Genomic DNA, 18,732 nt, shown 5'->3' on the forward strand with positions numbered 1-18,732 from the left:
TTCCAGAATCTGGAAACAAACTGCGTGCCCCTATCAGAGACTATGTCTGAAGGAATACCATGCAATTTGACAATGTGGTCTATGAATGCCTGCGCCAGCGTCTTAGCATTGGGCAAACCCGGAAAAGGGATGAAATGCACCATTTTGCTAAAACGGTCCACCACCACCAGAATCACAGTCTTCCCCGAGGAACGAGGCAGGTCCGTTATGAAGTCCATGGACAGATGTGTCCAAGGACGGGAAGGAATGGGTAAGGGAAGGAAAGGACCTGATGGCCGTGAATGAGGGACTTTGGCACGAGCGCAAGTCTCGCAGGCTGCCACAAAACCCTCAACCGACTTACGAAGCGCAGGCCACCAGAATCTCCGAGCGATGAGATCCAGGGTGGCTCTTGCCCCCGGGTGCCCAGCAAGGACCGTATCGTGGTGTTCCTTAAAAATCTTGTGTCTCAAAGCGAGAGGCACAAACAACCTCCCAGGAGGACAAAGATCAGGAGCCTCTGACTGGGCTGCCTGCACCTCTGCCTCCAATTCAGGAAAAAGAGCAGAGACCACCACACCTTCAGCCAAAATGGGACCCGGGTCTTCAAAATTCCCACCTCCCGGAAAACAACGTGACAGGGTATCTGCCTTCACATTCTTAACCCCAGGGCGGAACGTAACAACAAAATCAAACCTTGAAAAGAACAAAGACCATCTGGCCTGTCTCGGGTTCAGACGCTTGGCTGACTCCAAGTAGGCCAGATTTTTATGGTCAGTAAACACGGTAATAGAGTGTCTGGCTCCCTCTAGCCAATGGCGCCATTCCTCAAAAGCCAACTTGATGGATAACAATTCCCTATCTCCCACATCGTAATTTCTCTCTGGGGAGGAGAGTTTCTTCGAGAAAAAGGCACACGGTCGCCATTTGGCAGGAGAGGAACCCTGAGACAAGACCGCACCCACACCTACCTCAGAAGCATCAACCTCAACTATGAAGGGTAAAGAAATATCAGGTTGTACCAGGATGGGAGCGGAAGCAAAACTCTGCTTGATATTAGAAAAAGCCTTACGCGCCTCTACCGACCAGGAAGAAAAATCTACCCCCTTTCTGGTCATATCAGTGAGTGGTTTAACAACAGAGGAATAATTCAAAATAAACTTCCTGTAATAATTAGCAAAGCCCAAAAAACGCATCAGCGCCTTCTGATTCTCAGGAAGTTCCCACTCAAGCACAGCGGGGACCTTCTCGGGGTCCATGCGAAAACCAGAAGCGGAGAGAAGAAACCCCAGAAATTGAATTTCTGGAACCGCAAACACACATTTTTCCAGTTTCGCGTATAATTTATTCTCTCGCAGGATGAGCAAGACCTGACGTAAGTGTTCCTTATGAGTTTTGAAATCAGGAGAAAAAATCTAAATGTCATCCAAATACACTAATACAAATTTTCCCATTAAATGATAAAAAATGCTGTTCACGAAATGCTGAAAAACGGCTGGGGCATTCATCAAACCAAAAGGCATAACCAAATTCTCAAAATGGCCCTCAGGGGTATTGAAGGCCATCTTCCATTCGTCTCCTTCTCTGACCCTGACGAGGTTGTATGCCCCTCTTAGGTCTAATTTGGAAAAGACTTTAGCCCCAACAACCTGGTTAAACAGGTCAGAGGAAGCGGATAAGGGTCACGAATAGTGATACTGTTCAGCTCCCTGAAATCCAGACAAGGTCTTAAAGAACCATCTTTTTTCTTAACAAAGAAAAAACCAGCGGCAACAGGTGACTTCGAGGGTCGTATGTGTCCTTTTCTCAGACTCTCAGAGATATAAGTACGCAAAGCGACCCTCTCAGGTTGGGAAAGATTGTATAAACGAGATTTAGGCAGTTTGGCGCCTGGGATGAGATTAATAGGGCAATCGTACTCCCTGTGCGGGGGCAAATCCTGAACTCCACTCTCAGAGAAGACATCCGAAAATTCAGAGAGGAAAGGTGGTACAATCTTAGTAGAAACCTCAGAAACAGATGTCGTGAGGCAATTCTCTCTGCAAAAGTCACTCCAACCATTTATTTGCCTCGCTTGCCAATCAATGGTGGGGTTATGTTTAGTGAGCCAGGGTAGCCCCAACACTAGAGGAGTAGGCAAACCGCTAAGGACGAAACATGACACATCCTCAACATGAGTATCACTCACAATTAAACGGATATTGTGAACTATGCCCTTTAATGATCTCTGAGAAAGCGGAGCGGAATCAATAGCAAAAACAGGAATATCCTTTCTTAAAGTGCATACCTGGAAACCATGAGTTATTGCAAATTGACTATCAATGAGATTGACAGCTGCTCCACTATCCACAAAAATCTCACAAAAAATGCTCTTGCTCTCTAGCGCCACCCTAGCAGGCAGGACAAAACGGGAACTACAAGCAAACGGAAAACCTTCAATTTCCGCCTCAACCCTGCCAATAGTAACAGACGGAACATTTTTAAAAGATTTTTTCCTTTTTGTTTCTTTATTACTCCCAGAAAACTGCCTGAGTCTCCTAGAGGGACAAACATTTGCCAAATGATTTATACCTCCACAACAAAAACAAACCCTGCCATGCAGGCTGAATCTTCTATTGTCAGAGGCAATCAACCCCAGCTGCATGGGCTCCTGCTCAGAAGGGGCTGACAGCGACTGAGACCCCTGCGCACAGAATGAGACCGCTGCACTGTCCCGGGACTGAGTATAACAGGAAGGAGAGATCTCTCCTCTCTCTCTAAGACGCCTGTCAATACGAACGGCCTGAGACATAGCAGAGTCCAAGGAGATAGGCCTCTCATGAAAGGCAAATGCATCTTTCAATCCCTCTGAAAGACCATGGCAAAATTGACTTCGGAGTGCAGCATCATTCCAACCAGTATCAGCTGCCCATCTCCGAAATTCTGAGCAGTATCTCTCTGCGGATTGTTTACCCTGGCATAACAGACGTAGTCTAGACTCAGCCAGAGCAATACGATCCGGATCATCATATATCTGACCCAGGGCTAAAAAGAATTCATCCACGGAACAGAGGGGCCGTGCCCCCTCCGGCAGCGAAAAGGCCCAGGACTGAGCGTTACCCCTGAGCAGCGATATAATGATCCCCACCCTCCGTTCCTCATCACCAGAGGAATGGGGAAGAAGGCGAAAATGGAGTTTGCAAGCCTCTCTAAAACGCACAAAATTCTCACTACCCCCGGAGAACGTATCCGGGAGTGAGATCTTAGGCTCAGAACAAACTCCATGAACGCAAGCTGAACCGGTCACTTGAAACTGAGAAAAAGTCTTACGGAGATCAGCTACCTCCAATGAAAGACCCTGGAAGTGTTCAGCCAAAAGTGAAACCGGATCCATGCTTAAGACGGTTTTGGCGGCTTATAATGTCACGGATGGTGTACAGGAAACAAGACAATGCAAAATAATCTATGACTCACTGGATCCACAACTAAGGAACAAAAGGGAGACCCCTGCATGAGACCTGGAACACTCTCCCTGACTGCTCAGCCTATGCGAACACCCCAAAGGTGGATGGTCGCATATCCACGTACCTCGACTATCTAACGCCTGAAGACCCTACAATAGTGAGGGGACACAACCACCGGCTCCCTACACTAGACACGGAGGGAGTCAGGGTCTCCTAAGATCCAGCAAACAGAAAATCACAAATAAATATACAGCACTTATCTTGCAGAAGACTGGGATATAGGAACAGCATGCACACACACTCCAGGAAGTTGTATAAGCTGCACACTACTGCATTATGGGGAGGAATTTAAAGGGAAGCAATCAGTCCAACTGCATGACAGCTGAGAGAGGCTAACGAGATGAGGAACTGAAACCAAAACAAAGAAAACTCAAGGAGGAGGTTCTGAAAGGCTTCTGTCAGAGCTTCTCAGCTGTCTGGTTGTGACATCCGGTCCATCTTAAAACGTGATTCCTTCCAGCTTCAATTCAGTTGCTTGTGGGCCAATGGCTCATTGACCCACAAGCAAGAAGCAGGGAGGAATCATATATTTTCAGATGAAAAAAAAAAAAAAAGAATATTCGATTTCGCGAATATATGGAACTATATTCTAAATATTCGCGAAATCTCGAAATTGCGATATTCGAGATAAAAATTCAAAATTCGAATATTCGCGCTCAACACTAGTGCCAAGCATCGAGATGCTCGACCCAAACTGGTGTTTGGCCGAGCATGCTCGATCAACACTATAGGTCATCAGTATTAAAGTCTCAGAAAACCCCTTTAAATAAGCAATTATCAAGCTGGATTGTTAGTGTTAATGAATTGCAGCTTTATTTTTAATGACAACTGTACATAGATAAAATACTATACAGTATGGGGGAGAATTATCATAGACCAGCGTTTCACATACTGTCTTCCCTGCTCTGCTGGAATATGCGCCTAATTTAAGACGATGCTTGATTTATAATGTTTTTGCTCCAAAATTCTGGCTTTAAAAAGTCGCAAAATGAGGCTTTTACAACTTTTTGGGCTCACTTGTGCAAAAATGTTGTGACTTTTTGCTGTTTTACACCAACCACTGCACTTTTGAAATTTGGGTGAAAAAGTGGGTATGGTTAGCTATGTTAATGATTTTCACTTCAGATTTATCATTGAGAATTTTTAAAAAGTCACAAAAGTTGCAGTCTCACTCCAGGAGGAGGGTGGAGTAGGAAAACTGGAGTAGCTTTTCCATACAAAAGTGTTAGGTTTAAGGATAAGACTAATTTATCAAACAACATGCAACATTTGATAAATGTGGCATAAAGTACATCAACACAGGCTGAAGCAAAACTGATTTTAAATATTCCCCTCATGATAAATTCCCCCTACGGTGTTTACAATTTATTTCCGCCAGAAAACTGCCATGGGTGGGGGGTTGTGATAAGTTCCCCCCTAAGTGTCTACAACTGAAAATTACAGGTTCCTTTGTGATATTTATAACAAAATATGAATTATAATTATATATTGGATTTTATTTAGTTTTTTAATGTTCTACATGTTTTAATGCAGTGCTCTCTAAAACATTTCTTCTGTTTACCAGAGCAGAACGTATGTCTTAAGAAACCAATACACTTTCATGTTATTGGATTTGGGACCCATTTTGAAGTTCATAGCATTTCTCTGGAGAGACATAGCTTTGTGATAAGAGACCATCGTGTCCCGGTACTTTCTGTTACTGCCTTTACCTTTCTAACAGCCATAGTGCACCCAGGAGAGACAGGAGTATACAAACTATCCTGCCAGACTTGGACTTATCCAGAAGGTATCTGTATATGACACTTACAATGTACTTTATTTCTAACTCCACTTTAAACTGTGGTATCTACAGGACGCCCAGAAAGGGTTCAACTAGCTGGTGTTAAAAACTCCTACTTTAGAGCCCAAAGAGCTGAACTTGTTGTCCACATACCATCCCAATTGGATATTTGAATGTCTTATTAAATACAAGGAGTCTTCTTAAATGAGGAGTCTGACAGTGGCCCTCCAAAAAACACTATTTGTTAAAGGGGTGTCCTATCTGGCTGTTTCCATGTCGAGATGGGACTAAGAGTCAACCCCAGGTGGTCAGGATTATGGAAATGTTGAGCATGCCAGGACTCCAATGTTTCCTTAACTCCCATTGCAGTGAATAGTAGCTACACAAACAGCGTAGCAAAGCAAGCTACATTAGTTATGCAACCAGCGAGTTACAGAAACAGCATGGCTTGCTGTGCTATGCTGTTTGAGGACCTTCCATTCACTACAATGGGAGTTAAGGAAACAGTGGAACACTGGCCCGCTTGGCATTTTCCGCAAGCCTGGACACTAGAGATAAAAAGTCCCATCTCTTTGGAAATTATAAGATGGAACAAACCCTTTAATTTTAGTGCACCTGTAAGATAAACAGTCCCCAAATTATTCAATTTCTTATATTTCTTCAGCTAATTATAATGATAGTAAATGTGTTCTACAGGAAATATGACATCTCTAATCAAAGTTGAAAATTGCGCATCTGAGTCTGAAAAGCGAATGCGTGTATTAGATAATGATGATGATGATGATTACGAAGATTATTATGATTCAACAGTGTTGAATTTGGATGAAGACAATGATACACCTCATGTTGATATAAGATCTCATGGAAAACGTAAACCAGTCACATGGACACATTATATTGCAGCCATAGAGCTGGAGTGGGACTATCAGTTAGAAAAAGGTAACAAAAGGTTAGTAAAAAGAAAATCTACAAACTTAAATATACTATTTGGTAAGAGATTTTGTTTCATTATAGATTACTCCACTCAGCTTCTCCCAGATGCCCACACAGACTATTTACTGTACTTCAATAGCTAAAAATAAAAAAATGTAAAAAAAAAGTCCATGTGAAAAGTGCATGTACCATATGTGTGAGTCCTAGGAATGACATGTTGTGATTTCTCTATCTGATGTGTTCCCATTATTCCCTCCATCCCATTTAGGACACATTTTACAAAAGCAGTGTACAAAGAGTTTACAGACTCTCGATTTACCCATCCAAAAATATCAGAAATTCCTGGAACAGGGATCCTTGGGCCTGTTCTTAGAGGAGAAGTTGGAGATCAAATTCGGGTACTTATTTTACTTATAGATTATAAGCTTGTGAACTACTTGGAGCTTTAAACAAAACTTGTAATATTATAACATTAGGTGATGTGGATGAAAAATAATAACTGTATATTTACTGCACTTGACCATAGTGTGATAACACAACAAGCAGGCTATTCCACCTACGCTACTGCAGCATGTCCTTGCCTAAATGGTGCTACTAACATATACAGTTGCAAGAAAAAGTATGTGAACCCTTTAGAATTATATGGATTTCTGCACAAATTGGTCATAAAATGTGATCTGATCTTCATCTAAGTCACAACAATAGACAATCACAGTCTGCTTAAACTAATAACACACAAATAATTAAATGTTACCATATTTATATTGAACACATCATGTAAACATTCACAGTGCAGGTGGAGAAAGTATGTGAACCCCTAGACTAATGATATCTCCAAGAGCTAATTGGAGTGAGGTGTCAGCCAACTCGAGTCCAATCAATGAGATGAGATTGGAGGTGTTGGTTACAGCTGCCCTGCCCTATAAAAAAAACACACACAAGTTCTGGGTTTGCTTTTCACAAGAAGCATTTCCGGATGTAAATGATGCCTCGCACAAAAGAGCTTTCAGAAGACCTACGATTAAGAATTCTTGACTTGCATAAAGCTGGAAAGGGTTATAAAAGTATCTCCAAAAGCCTTGCTGTTCATCAGTCCACGGTAAGACAAATTGTCTATAAATGGAGAAAGTTCAGCACTGCTGCTACTCTCCCTAGGAGTGGCCGTCCTGTAAAGATGACTGCAAGAGCACAGCGCAGACTGCTCAATGAGGTAAAGAAGAATCCTAGAGTGTCAGCTAAAGACTTACAAAAGTCTCTGGCATATGCTAACATCCCTGTTAGCGAATCTACGATACGTATAATACTAAACAAGAATGGATTTCATGGGAGGATACCACAGAGGAAGCCACTGCTGTCCAAAAAAAACATTGCTGCACGTTTACAGTTTGCAAAAGAGCACCTGGATGTTCCACAGCAGTACTGGCAAAATATTCTGTGGACAGATGAAACCAAAGTGGAGTTGTTTGGAAGAAACACACAACACTATGTGTGGAGAAAAAGAGACACAGCACACCAACATCAAAACCTCATCCCAACTGTGAAGTATGGTGGTGGGGGCATCATGGTTTGGGCCTCTTTGCTGAGTCAGGGCCTGGACGGATTGCTGTCATCAAAGGAAAAATGAATTCCCAAGTTTATCAAGACATTTTGCAGGAGAACTTAAGGCCATCTGTCCACCAGCTGAAGCTCAACAGAAGATGGGTGTTGCAACAGGACAACGAGCCAAAGCATAGAAGTAAATCAACAACAGAATGGCTTAAACAGAAGAAAATACGCCTTCTGGAGTGGCCCAGTCAGAGTCCTGACCTCAACCCGATTGAGATGCTGTGACATGACCTCAAGAAAGCGATTCACACCAGACATCCCAAGAATATTGCTGAACTGAAACAGTTCTGTAAAGAGGAATGGTCAAGAATTACTCCTGACCGTTGTGCATGTCTGACCTGCAACTACAGGAAACATTTGGTTGAAGTTATTGCTGCCAAAGGAGGTTCAACCAGTTATTAAATCCAAGGGTTCACATACTTTTTCCACCTGCACTGTGAATGTTTACATGGTGTGTTCAATAAAAACATGGTAACATTTAATTCTTTGTGTGTTATTAGTTTAAGCAGACTGTGATTGTTTATTGTTGTGACTTAGATGAAGATCAGATCACATTTTATGGCAAATTTGTGCAGAAATCCATATCATTCCAAAGGGTTCACATACTTTTTATTGCAACTGTATCTCGCCACTATCTGAGCTTTTCTTCTTAATGCCCTTTTACATGGCCCAACTGACAAGACATTTAATAGGACAAACTGTTCATAAGCAGAGAAGTCTGTCTTACATGTCACAATCATCCCCTCTGTATGAGAAACAGCAATTGCTATTGTGATTGCTCATCCCTGTATAGATTTATTGTTTGCCAGCTGTAAATCCATGTCAGTCTGTTGCTGGCAAATAAAGATTTTTGGTGATACATTAAAGATACAGTCACCTAACGAATAAGCATTACTGGTAGCACACTTCCACAGCCCAGTTATTGGGAGCGAGTGTTGCTAGGAATGCTCCTTCCCAATAATTGCACAGATTGCTGGCTCACAGAAAAGGGTCTTTAGCCTCTTTAGCTAGAGAGACTAGACCTGCAGTAAACTCATTTAAATTATACTTGCCAATTCTCCCGAAAAGTTCAGGAGGCTTTTGGAAAAAAGGGGAAACATCCTAGATGTCATGGATCTGTGAGTGTGTCAACCATCCGGTTTGAATTAGGGCTAACCCTAAGGGAGTTATCCTGGTATTCACCCTGTATTTTGCTTCTGGGAAACAACCAGGCTGCTACCTCCTCCTCCGATAGTTCTGGTGTGATTGGCAGCTGACCCAGTGGGGCCAGGGACTCTGATGCAACCACTGGGAGCTCGGGATGCAGAAAACACACCAAAACCACAGCTATGTGTGAACAGGTACTTGAGCTCATATTACATGCTCAGATAATTGTTCAGATCATCGCTAACAAGCATTCATATGAACGCTCATTAGTGATGATCCCGCAGGGTAATACTGCTACAGATTACCCAATAAACGAGCAAACGCTCATTCATCTGACAATTGGAATCTTTCAGCAGGTGGCAGATCATGCTGTCTCACTACAATCCGTGGCAGCAAAAGGTGATTCCCTATCGGGCCGAATCATGACATTAGTGACCGCTCCTCCCCATACTGGTCTCCTCCACTAGTGAGCAGGCAATTGCTGGGAAGGAACGCTTCCTTCCTTACCATTGCCTTGAAGATCTGCATGCCTAATATAAGCCTTAGGGCTCGTTCACACAACCGTTGGTGTCACATGCCCGTGCTGTGAACCGCAAATTGCGGTCGGCAATGCACGGACACCTTCCATGGTGCAGGCGCAAGGGAGATCGCAGACCCATTCACTTAAATGGGTCCGCGATCCCTCCGTTCCGCAAAAAGATAGAGCATGTTCTATCTTTTTGCGGTGCGGAGGCATGGAATGGAGGCCAAGAAAGCACTCCGTAGTGCTTCCGTAGTGTTCCATTCCGTGCTTCCGTTCCGCATCTCCAGATTTACGGATCCATTGAAATGAATGGGTCCGCATCCATGATGCGGAATGACAACAGAACAGTGCCCGTGTATTACGGATCCGCAAATGCAGTCCGCAATACGGGAACGGGACACCAACTGTCGGTGAACAAGCCTTTAGGCAGGTTTTTGGTAACTTGGAGTCCTGGCTCTAGAGAAACACAAAGACACTGCATATATGCTGTGCAATTGTGTATATGTGTGAAAGTGCTCACTAGTATGCAGGAGCTGCTAGTGCTGCCTGTATTCATCGCTCCCTGGTCTTCCTCCGGGCGCCACGCTGCACGTGTTCTGACTGTGAACAGCACCCCGATGTAGTGCGTGCACTATGACTTTACACTCTACGCAGTAAGGTCACAGTGCAGTATGGGCCCGGAGAAGACCACTGAACAAACCCCAGAATAAGGGGTTAAAGCTACATGGCATCCTTTCTTGCGCAACAACTGTTGCACCCAAAGATCACAGTGGGATTGCAGTGTATCGGTGCTAGCATATAAATGAATAGGGCCACGCTGGGGTTACAGGTCACAGGTCACACTGTGACCCCATTCATTACTGTGCTAGCACTGCTACACTGCAATTCCACTGTAATTGTTGGGCGCAATAGCTGTCACAGAACCAATATCCTAATGTAGCCTAACCCTAAATAAAGACCTCAGACCCCACACCGCAGTTGAGGGCTAACAATCCAGTTAGTTTTTGCTGGATAGCTGAACCAAAAATCACGAGAGGTCCAACATTTTTACAGACATAGGGGTAGATTTATCAAAACTGGTGTAAAGGAAAACTGGCTTAGTTGCCCGTAGCAACCAATCAGATTTCACCTGTCATTTTTCAGAGCTTCTTTGGAAAATGAAAGGTGGCATCTGATTGGTTGCTATGGACGAGTAAGCTAGTTTTCCTTCACACCAGTTTTGATAAATCTCCCGCATACGTCCTGACCCTTTACAATACCTTGTCAACACCTGCCGCAAACGTACGGCAGAAGTTGGGCAATATGTTTTAACAATTCCCAAAGTGATGCCACTTGGCACAAATGATAACGTCTGATAAATGTCTGAGTCTGCTATGTTTGTGATTTCAGATTGTGTTCAAAAATATGGCCCATCATCCCTTCAACATTTATCCACAAGGACTGAGTAATGTGAGCTCCACGCATCGTTTTTTGACAGGTACTAACAGATACATATGAAGAAATAGTCTTATGTCAAATGCTTACCCAAAGAGTAGGCTCATGAAAACAGCAATAGAATACTGCCATACTGTTGGGTGATGTTGGACGGCGGAGTTTATGCCCCTGCTAGTGCTGTGTTGTGGTAGTACTGGTCGATGAGCAGTTCTGCACCAAGCATTAGAGTAGGGATCTGCTTTAAAGAGGTTTCCATTGGATTTATGGCATATTGTTTGATCAAAATGTGTACTAAAAACCTCATATTCGTACACTGCGTGCAGAATTATTAGGCAAATGAGTATTTTGACCACATCATCCTCTTTATGCATGTTGTCTTACTCCAAGCTGTATAGGTTCGAAAGCCTACTACCAATTAAGCATATTAGGTGATGTGCATCTCTGTAATGAGAAGGGGTGTGGTCTAATGACATCAACACCCTATATTAGGTGTGCATAATTATTAGGCAACTTCCTTTCCTTTGGCAAAATGGGTCAAAAGAAGGACTTGACAGGCTCAGAAAAGTCAAAAATAGTGAGATATCTTGCAGAGGGATGCAGCACTCTTAAAATTGCAAAGCTTCTGAAGCGTGATCATCGAACAATCAAGCGTTTCATTCAAAATAGTCAACAGGGTCGCAAGAAGCGTGTGGAAAAACCAAGGCGCAAAATAACTGCCCATGAACTGAGAAAAGTCAAGCGTGCAGCTGCCAAGATGCCACTTGCCACCAGTTTGGCCATATTTCAGAGCTGCAACATCACTGGAGTGCCCAAAAGCACAAGGTGTGCAATACTCAGAGACATGGCCAAGGTAAGAAAGGCTGAAAGACGACCACCACTGAACAAGACACACAAGCTGAAACGTCAAGACTGGGCCAAGAAATATCTCAAGACTGATTTTTCTAAGGTTTTATGGACTGATGAAATGAGAGTGAGTCTTGATGGGCCAGATGGATGGGCCCGTGGCTGGATTGGTAAAGGGCAGAGAGCTCCAGTCCGACTCAGACGCCAGCAAGGTGGAGGTGGAGTACTGGTTTGGGCTGGTATCATCAAAGATGAGCTTGTGGGGCCTTTTCGGGTTGAGGATGGAGTCAAGCTCAACTCCCAGTCCTACTGCCAGTTTCTGGAAGACACCTTCTTCAAGCAGTGGTACAGGAAGAAGTCTGCATCCTTCAAGAACAACATGATTTTCTTGCAGGACAATGCTCCATTACACGCGTCCAAGTACTCCACAGCGTGGCTGGCAAGAAAGGGTATAAAAGAAGAAAATCTAATGACATGGCCTCCTTGTTCACCTGATCTGAACCCCATTGAGAACCTGTGGTCCATCATCAAATGTGAGATTTACAAGGAGGGAAAACAGTACACCTCTCTGGGAGGCTGTGGTTGCTGCTGCACGCAATGTTGATGGTGAACAGATCAAAACACTGACAGAATCAATGGATGGCAGGCTTTTGAGTGTCCTTGCAAAGAAAGGTGGCTATATTGGTCACTGATTTGTTTTTGTTTTGTTTTTGAATGTCAGAAATGTATATTTGTGAATGTTGAGATGTTATATTGGTTTCACTGGTAAAAATAAATAATTGAAATGGGTATATATTTGTTTTTTGTTAAGTTGCCTAATAATTATGCACAGTAATAGTCACCTGCACACACAGATATCCCCCTAAAATAGCTAAAACTAAAAACAAACTAAAAACTACTTCCAAAAATATTCAGCTTTGATATTAATGAGTTTTTTGGGTTCATTGAGAACATGGTTGTTGTTCAATAATAAAATTAATCCTCAAAAATACAACTTGCCTAATAATTCTGCACTTCCTGTAGTTTTAAAAAATTATACTGTAGATCAGGGATGCTCAACCTGCAGCCCTCCAGCTGTTGCAAAACTACAACTCCCAGCATGCCCTGATAGCTGTAGGCTGCCAAGGCATGCTGGGAGTTGTAGTTTTGCAACAGCTGGAGGGCCGCAGGTTGGGCATCCCTGCTGTAGATTGTTGTACACGCAGTACTTACCTTCGTTTTTCTCTTTATACAGAATGGAATACTATGTACTGTAAAAAGATTCCATTAGGCCTCTTGCACACGACCTTATGTATTTTGCTGTCCGCAAAAAATATGATGACATCCGTGTGCATTCTGTATTTGCGGAACGGAACATCTGGCCCCTAATAGAACAGTACTATCCTTGTCCGTAATGCGGACAATATTAGGACATGTTCTATTTTTTTTTGCGGAACGGAAATATACGAAACGGAATGTTTTTTTTTTGCGGACCCATTGAAATGAATGGTTCCGTATACGGTCCACAAAAAAAAAAAAGAACAGAAACGGAATGAAAATACGTTTGTGTGCAAGAGTCCTTAAGGAAAGTATTGTGATATCTAGGTGGATTTGATATGTAGGACAACCATGGCTATGGCCCAGCTCAGGATTTTCCTATACAGCTACCTGGCTGTAGGCAAGGATACTACTTCTGAAGATTATAGTGTGATAGATGCTTTGCTGTTAGTAGGTTCTCTACTCTCTCTTTTGTTTCAGGAGAACAATTGAAGGATTATCCTGTTCAGCCAAATGAGTCCATAACATATATATGGCCAGTGACAAAATTCGACAGCCCTGCATCTTCTGATCCAAAATGTCTTACAAGATATTATGCCAGTTTCCACAACCCACGTAGAGATTTAGCTTCGGGTCTCATTGGACCACTTCTAATCTGTTCAAAACAAACTTTGGATCAAGGGGGAAATCAGGTACTTATGAGATACACTCTGGAACAGGCAATACTTTACTGTTATGACTACTGACTTTTGTGTGACTCAAAACATTATTTAAAGGCTATGGACACCCAGAGTATTTTTTTTCAATGATTTACATATATTTTGGGCTAAATACATTTTTGTAATAGGTTTTTATACTTTCACACTAGCGATTTTGCGGATCCGTCATGGACTTGCAAAAACACTTCCGTTACAATAATACAATTGCATGCATCCGTCATGAGCAGATCCCGTTTTATTATGTCTTCTACAGCCATGACGGTTCCGGCTTGAACACCTTTGAAAGTCAATGGGGGAGCGATCTGTTTTCTATTGTGCCAGATTGTGTCAGAGAAAACTGATACGTCCCCATTGTCTTACATTATGTGTCAGGACAGACCTGTCTCCGCTTCGTCAGGCAGGCAGCGTTTTGGTGTCGGCCTCCAGAGCGAAATGGTGACTGATCGGAGGCAAACTGATGCATTCTGAGCAGATCCTTATCCATTCAGAATGCATTAGGGCAAAACTGATCAGTTTTGGACCGCTTTTGAGAGCCCTGAACAGTTCTCATAAACGGAAAGCCAAAACGCTAGTGTGAAAGTACTCTTAAACATTTTGCACCATTAGTTTAAATGATTGTTCAGCAGAGGTCAAAGATGATTGAACAACCAGATTTATCACACATTGCTGCTAGTTACTGTGAAAAAACAAAACTGTAGAAGCAAAAAGAAGCAAGCCTGCACTGGGAATGAGTATGGTAATGTTCATGGACGGACAATAACAGTCAGCATCCATGTTGCAGAGTTCATTGGTGTCCTTGTGATAATGGCAAGGAAACCTGTATAAAAGACTTCATACAATTTTGCAGCCATTTCATACTGCTCAAGTGAATCTAAAATAAATAAATAAATAATTAGTCCTGATGAAATATACTGGGGGGGGGGGGGGGGATTCATCATCAGGGTGATATGTTAAGTGCGTTTTCCTTAAATGTAAGTTGTTGAACTTTATGCCACATTTATCAAATGTTGCATGTTGTTTGATATATTTGTCTCTTTCTTAAACGTAACACTTTTGTCTACAAAAGCTTTCCAGTTTTCCTATTCCAATCTCCTACAGGAGTCAGTTTTTGTGACTTTTTTTAATAAAAGTCTCTGTGATAAATCTGTGAAACTCATTAATATAAGCTAACAACAACAACAACAAAACATTTGTAAAGCGCTTTTCTCCCGTAGGACTCACAGCGCATAAGCTTGTCTCAGATCAGTACATAGTGATATGTTCAGGGGGAAAAAGTTATGTGATCGTAAACGCCAGGCTAAACAGGTGGCTTTTTAGTTTTGATTTAAATGTGTCCAGGGTTGGAGCTGTCTTGATTGCGTTTGGCAGGACATTCCACAAGGTAGGGGCAGCATGACAGAAACCTCTGGCTCCAAAGGTTTTTAGTTGAATTCTGGGTGTGGTCAAGTTATTGGATCCTTTTGATCTGAGCAGTGTCGGACTGAGGTACCTAGGGACCACCAGTAAAATTTATTTTGGGGGCCCACCATACGGATACATTCAAATATAATAAATAATCTAACAAGTTTTTTATATGAACATAAGCTGGTTGAGGTGCTGTACATTAAATATATGTATGTAGTGTACTAAATCTAATGTGTTATGTGCCACTTGTGCAGGGGGTGGGAGACTAGGGGCCCACCTTGCTCAGGGGCCCACCGGGGGATTCCCCTGTACCCCTGTGGGCCAGTCCGAGCCTGGATCTGAGGTTGTGTGAGGTGTGACGCAGATGCAACAAAACCTTCATGTATCCAGGGCCTAGATCGTGTAGGGATTTGAATGTTAGCATGACAATTTTCAAAAGGATTCTCCATTTTATGGGTAACCAGTGTAGTGAGCAGAGGATTAGTGTTATGTGACAGTGGCAGGGTTGGCTTGTTAACAGTCTTGCGGCAGCATTCTGTACTAGCTGCAGGCGGTGTAGGTCTTTATTAGGAAGGCCTACTTCTGAAGGAATAAGGTGCTTAATTTTTGCAATATTCCTTAGGTGAAATTTGGTTCCTGAGGTTTAACTCCTTATTCATCAGTAAACCCAAGCTGTGCACAGTGTTTGAGCTAGTAAGGTCTGAGTTCCCTACCCTCAGTGGTGTTGACTGTGTCTGGAGCTGTTTTGCTGTTAGGCTCTGGCCTCCGATGACAAGAACCTCTGTTTTGTCAGCATTTAGTTTAAGCCAGTTTCCATTCATCCACTCCTGAAGCTCGGCTAAGCATGTGTTTATTTTTGGGATTGGGTCTGTCATATCGGGTTTGAATGACATATATAGCTGGGTGTCATCAGCATAGCAGTGGTATGTTTGACCGTGTTTTTGGATGATTTTCCTGAGTGGCAGCATGTATACAACAAAGGGGATAGGATTAAGCCCTGGGGCACACTATATTTTAGTGGTACAGGGTTGGACTGGAAAGGCCCCAAGGCTACCCTTTGAGTTCTGCCAGCCAGGAAGGAGGAGAACCATTGGAGGACTAAACCATCAATGCCACAGTACTCTTGCAGTCTATTGAGCAATATTTCATGATCAATTGTATCAAAAGCCGCTGAGAGATCAAGTAGTACCAGGATGCAACACTCGCCTCTGACTCTGGCCATGAGCAGGTCATTGCAAATCCGGACAAGAGCTGTTTCACAGCTGTGGTGGTTCTTGAATCCAGATTGTAGGGGGTCAAAGATGTTGTTCATTGAGAGCCTGGCTTCAAGTTGGAGATATGCAGCCTTCTCAATAAATTTTCCCAAAAAGGGAAGGTTGGAGACCGGTCTGTAGTTGTTCTGAATATCTGGATCTAGGGATGGTTTCCTGAGTAGTAGCCTGATGATTGCTTCTTTCAAACAGGTAGGAAACTTCCCCTCTTGCAAGGAGCAATTGACTATCTTATGGAATGCTGGCATAAACAGATCAGGGCATTTCAACATGAACTGTGTGGGGCCAGGGTCCAGGTCGCAGGTAGTCTGGCGAAGGTTTAGAAGGATGTTTGAGATAGCTTCTTCATTAATTACCTAAAGTCCGACCATTGCAGTAGGTTGTTGTGGCATCCATTATGAGGCTCTGCATAGGTTTTCGGTGTTGTAGATTTGATAGGAGACCGAATAGATGAGACTTTGTCTGTGAAGAAGAGGGCAAATTTCTCACATAGGTCCTTAGAGAATGTGATGTTGGGATTCCGGCACAATGGATTGCATAGACTGTCAACTGTGCGGAGTAGCTGGGCTGGTTTGTTGGCTGCTTTTGCAATTTCCTGTCATAAAAAAGAGGACTTTTTCTTGTTGATCATTGTTTGATAATTCCTTTGGTGACGAATTAGGGAGTGTTTATCCTTTGAGCACTGGTGTTTGCACCATTGTCGTTCTTGTCTGTGTCCCTCTTTCTTGAGCTCCTTTAAGGAGTTGTCGAACCATCACTCATGATGTAATGCTGTGGAGCGTTTGATGTGTAGGGGAGCAATAGAGTCAAAGGCAGATGATACAAGGCAGTTATATTTATGGACCATGGAGTCGAGGTCTAAGCTATGTTCTGTTAATCCATCCAGGTTTAGGTTGTACTGAAGATGTTGGGGTGATAGACCTTTCAGAGAAAGGTATTTTGTGAGATCTTTTGCTTGGCGTTTTAATACTGGTCCTGCAAGGGAAAAGTGCATAGTGTGATGGTCTGACCAAACTACAGGATTTATTTCCATCTTGGATATTGATAGTCCTGAATGAAATATGAGGTCCAAGGCGTGGCCTCTCTTGTGTGTAGGGAGGTGAATGGCTTGAGAGAAGCCCAGTTCATTCATGTTGAGAAGTAGATCTGGATGTCCACCCATGCGTTGAAGTCTCCCAGGATTATCCATCTAGGTTGTTCCAATGCTAGACAGGATAGAAGATTAGTCATTTCCTTGAGATGAGCAGTATGTTTATGCTTTTCTTGGCTAAAAGTTGGCATTCAAAAGAATATGTGGGGCCTACAGCAAAGGGTTTGATTTTTAAACTGGATTTGAAGCATAGTGCAACCTCTCCTCCATTGCGGTCTTGTCTCTCGCAGTGTAGCACAGAGTAGTTGGCCGGCACAGCAGCTTCCAGAATGGGCCCAGGGTTTTGAGACAGCCATGTCTCAGTTAGAAAGGCCAGATCTAAAGTCTCTATTAAGTCAACTGCTGTTTTGTTATTTATTGACCTGGCATTGCAGAGTACTGCTTTAATGTGGCCTTCCTGAGATTTGGAGTCTGTGTTAAAAAGCCCCCAGCTGGGGCATGCATTCAGAAGAGTGGCAGCTGTCTCTGGGTCTTTTCTTGTTAAAATTGTATCTGATCTGGTAATTTGGGATTGCTTTGTATTCCAATTACGAGATCTTCCTCCCTTCCCCCTTTTACCTCTTTTCTTCTTTCTGAGAGAACCAAGGGATTTTAGTAGTAGGAACACAGAGGGTTCAATTTGTAAAAGTTCCTTGGAGACATACTGTAGTTCCTTATGCTGATAAGGGTCTCTTTTGAGAAGAGTGTACCTGAGTGTTGTTGACATTAGGGCAGCTGACTGCAGGCGTCCTGCTGAGATCAAAGGGACCCTTGTAAGCTGTGCTTTCCTAAGTCAGGGGGATTCAGCATAGCTTATTAAAACAGTTCATTGTTTCCAAATGTAAAAATCATTATGGACTACACGTAGAAAGAAATTGATAGATGATACAGCTGATGGAGGCTAGCTCTATTGAGCATTAATCCAATGGCTACTTACAGGATAGAAAAGCGGCTGTGTGTTGAAGGGTTTCCCAGTCTGAAATCAGCATCTAGCAGGCTGGAGATGGTGCAGTAATGGGAGACTTCAGAGAAAAATTAATCCAGTTTAAATCTTAGCCATCCAAAATGATCCGCACATTCTGATCGGTCCCAGTCGTTCCCAGAAAGGTGGTGAATAGGATCCTTTTGAATTTTGGGTTCTATTTATGCACAGATGCATTTAAAGATCTATTTAAAGATGCCAAACCATGCCCTCTTTCCCATCCA

The 18,732-nt window shown here is 42.9% G+C and overlaps 1 protein-coding gene across 1 annotated transcript in view; it reads left to right on the plus strand.

Annotated features, from left to right (window-relative positions):
- F8 (coagulation factor VIII) overlaps positions 1-18,732 on the plus strand; it is a 419,094-nt gene that overhangs the window by 129,711 nt on the left and 270,651 nt on the right. Inside the window, exons 7-11 of the mRNA XM_040442408.1 lie at positions 5,047-5,268; positions 5,959-6,211; positions 6,464-6,593; positions 10,859-10,946; positions 13,484-13,695. Of these exons, the coding sequence (XP_040298342.1) occupies positions 5,047-5,268; positions 5,959-6,211; positions 6,464-6,593; positions 10,859-10,946; positions 13,484-13,695 (905 nt within the window). The remainder of the gene's footprint in view (positions 1-5,046; positions 5,269-5,958; positions 6,212-6,463; positions 6,594-10,858; positions 10,947-13,483; positions 13,696-18,732) is intronic.

The sequence above is a fragment of the Bufo bufo genome, chromosome 8 (genome assembly GCF_905171765.1).
Source record: "Bufo bufo chromosome 8, aBufBuf1.1, whole genome shotgun sequence".
Classification (NCBI taxonomy): domain Eukaryota; kingdom Metazoa; phylum Chordata; class Amphibia; order Anura; family Bufonidae; genus Bufo; species Bufo bufo.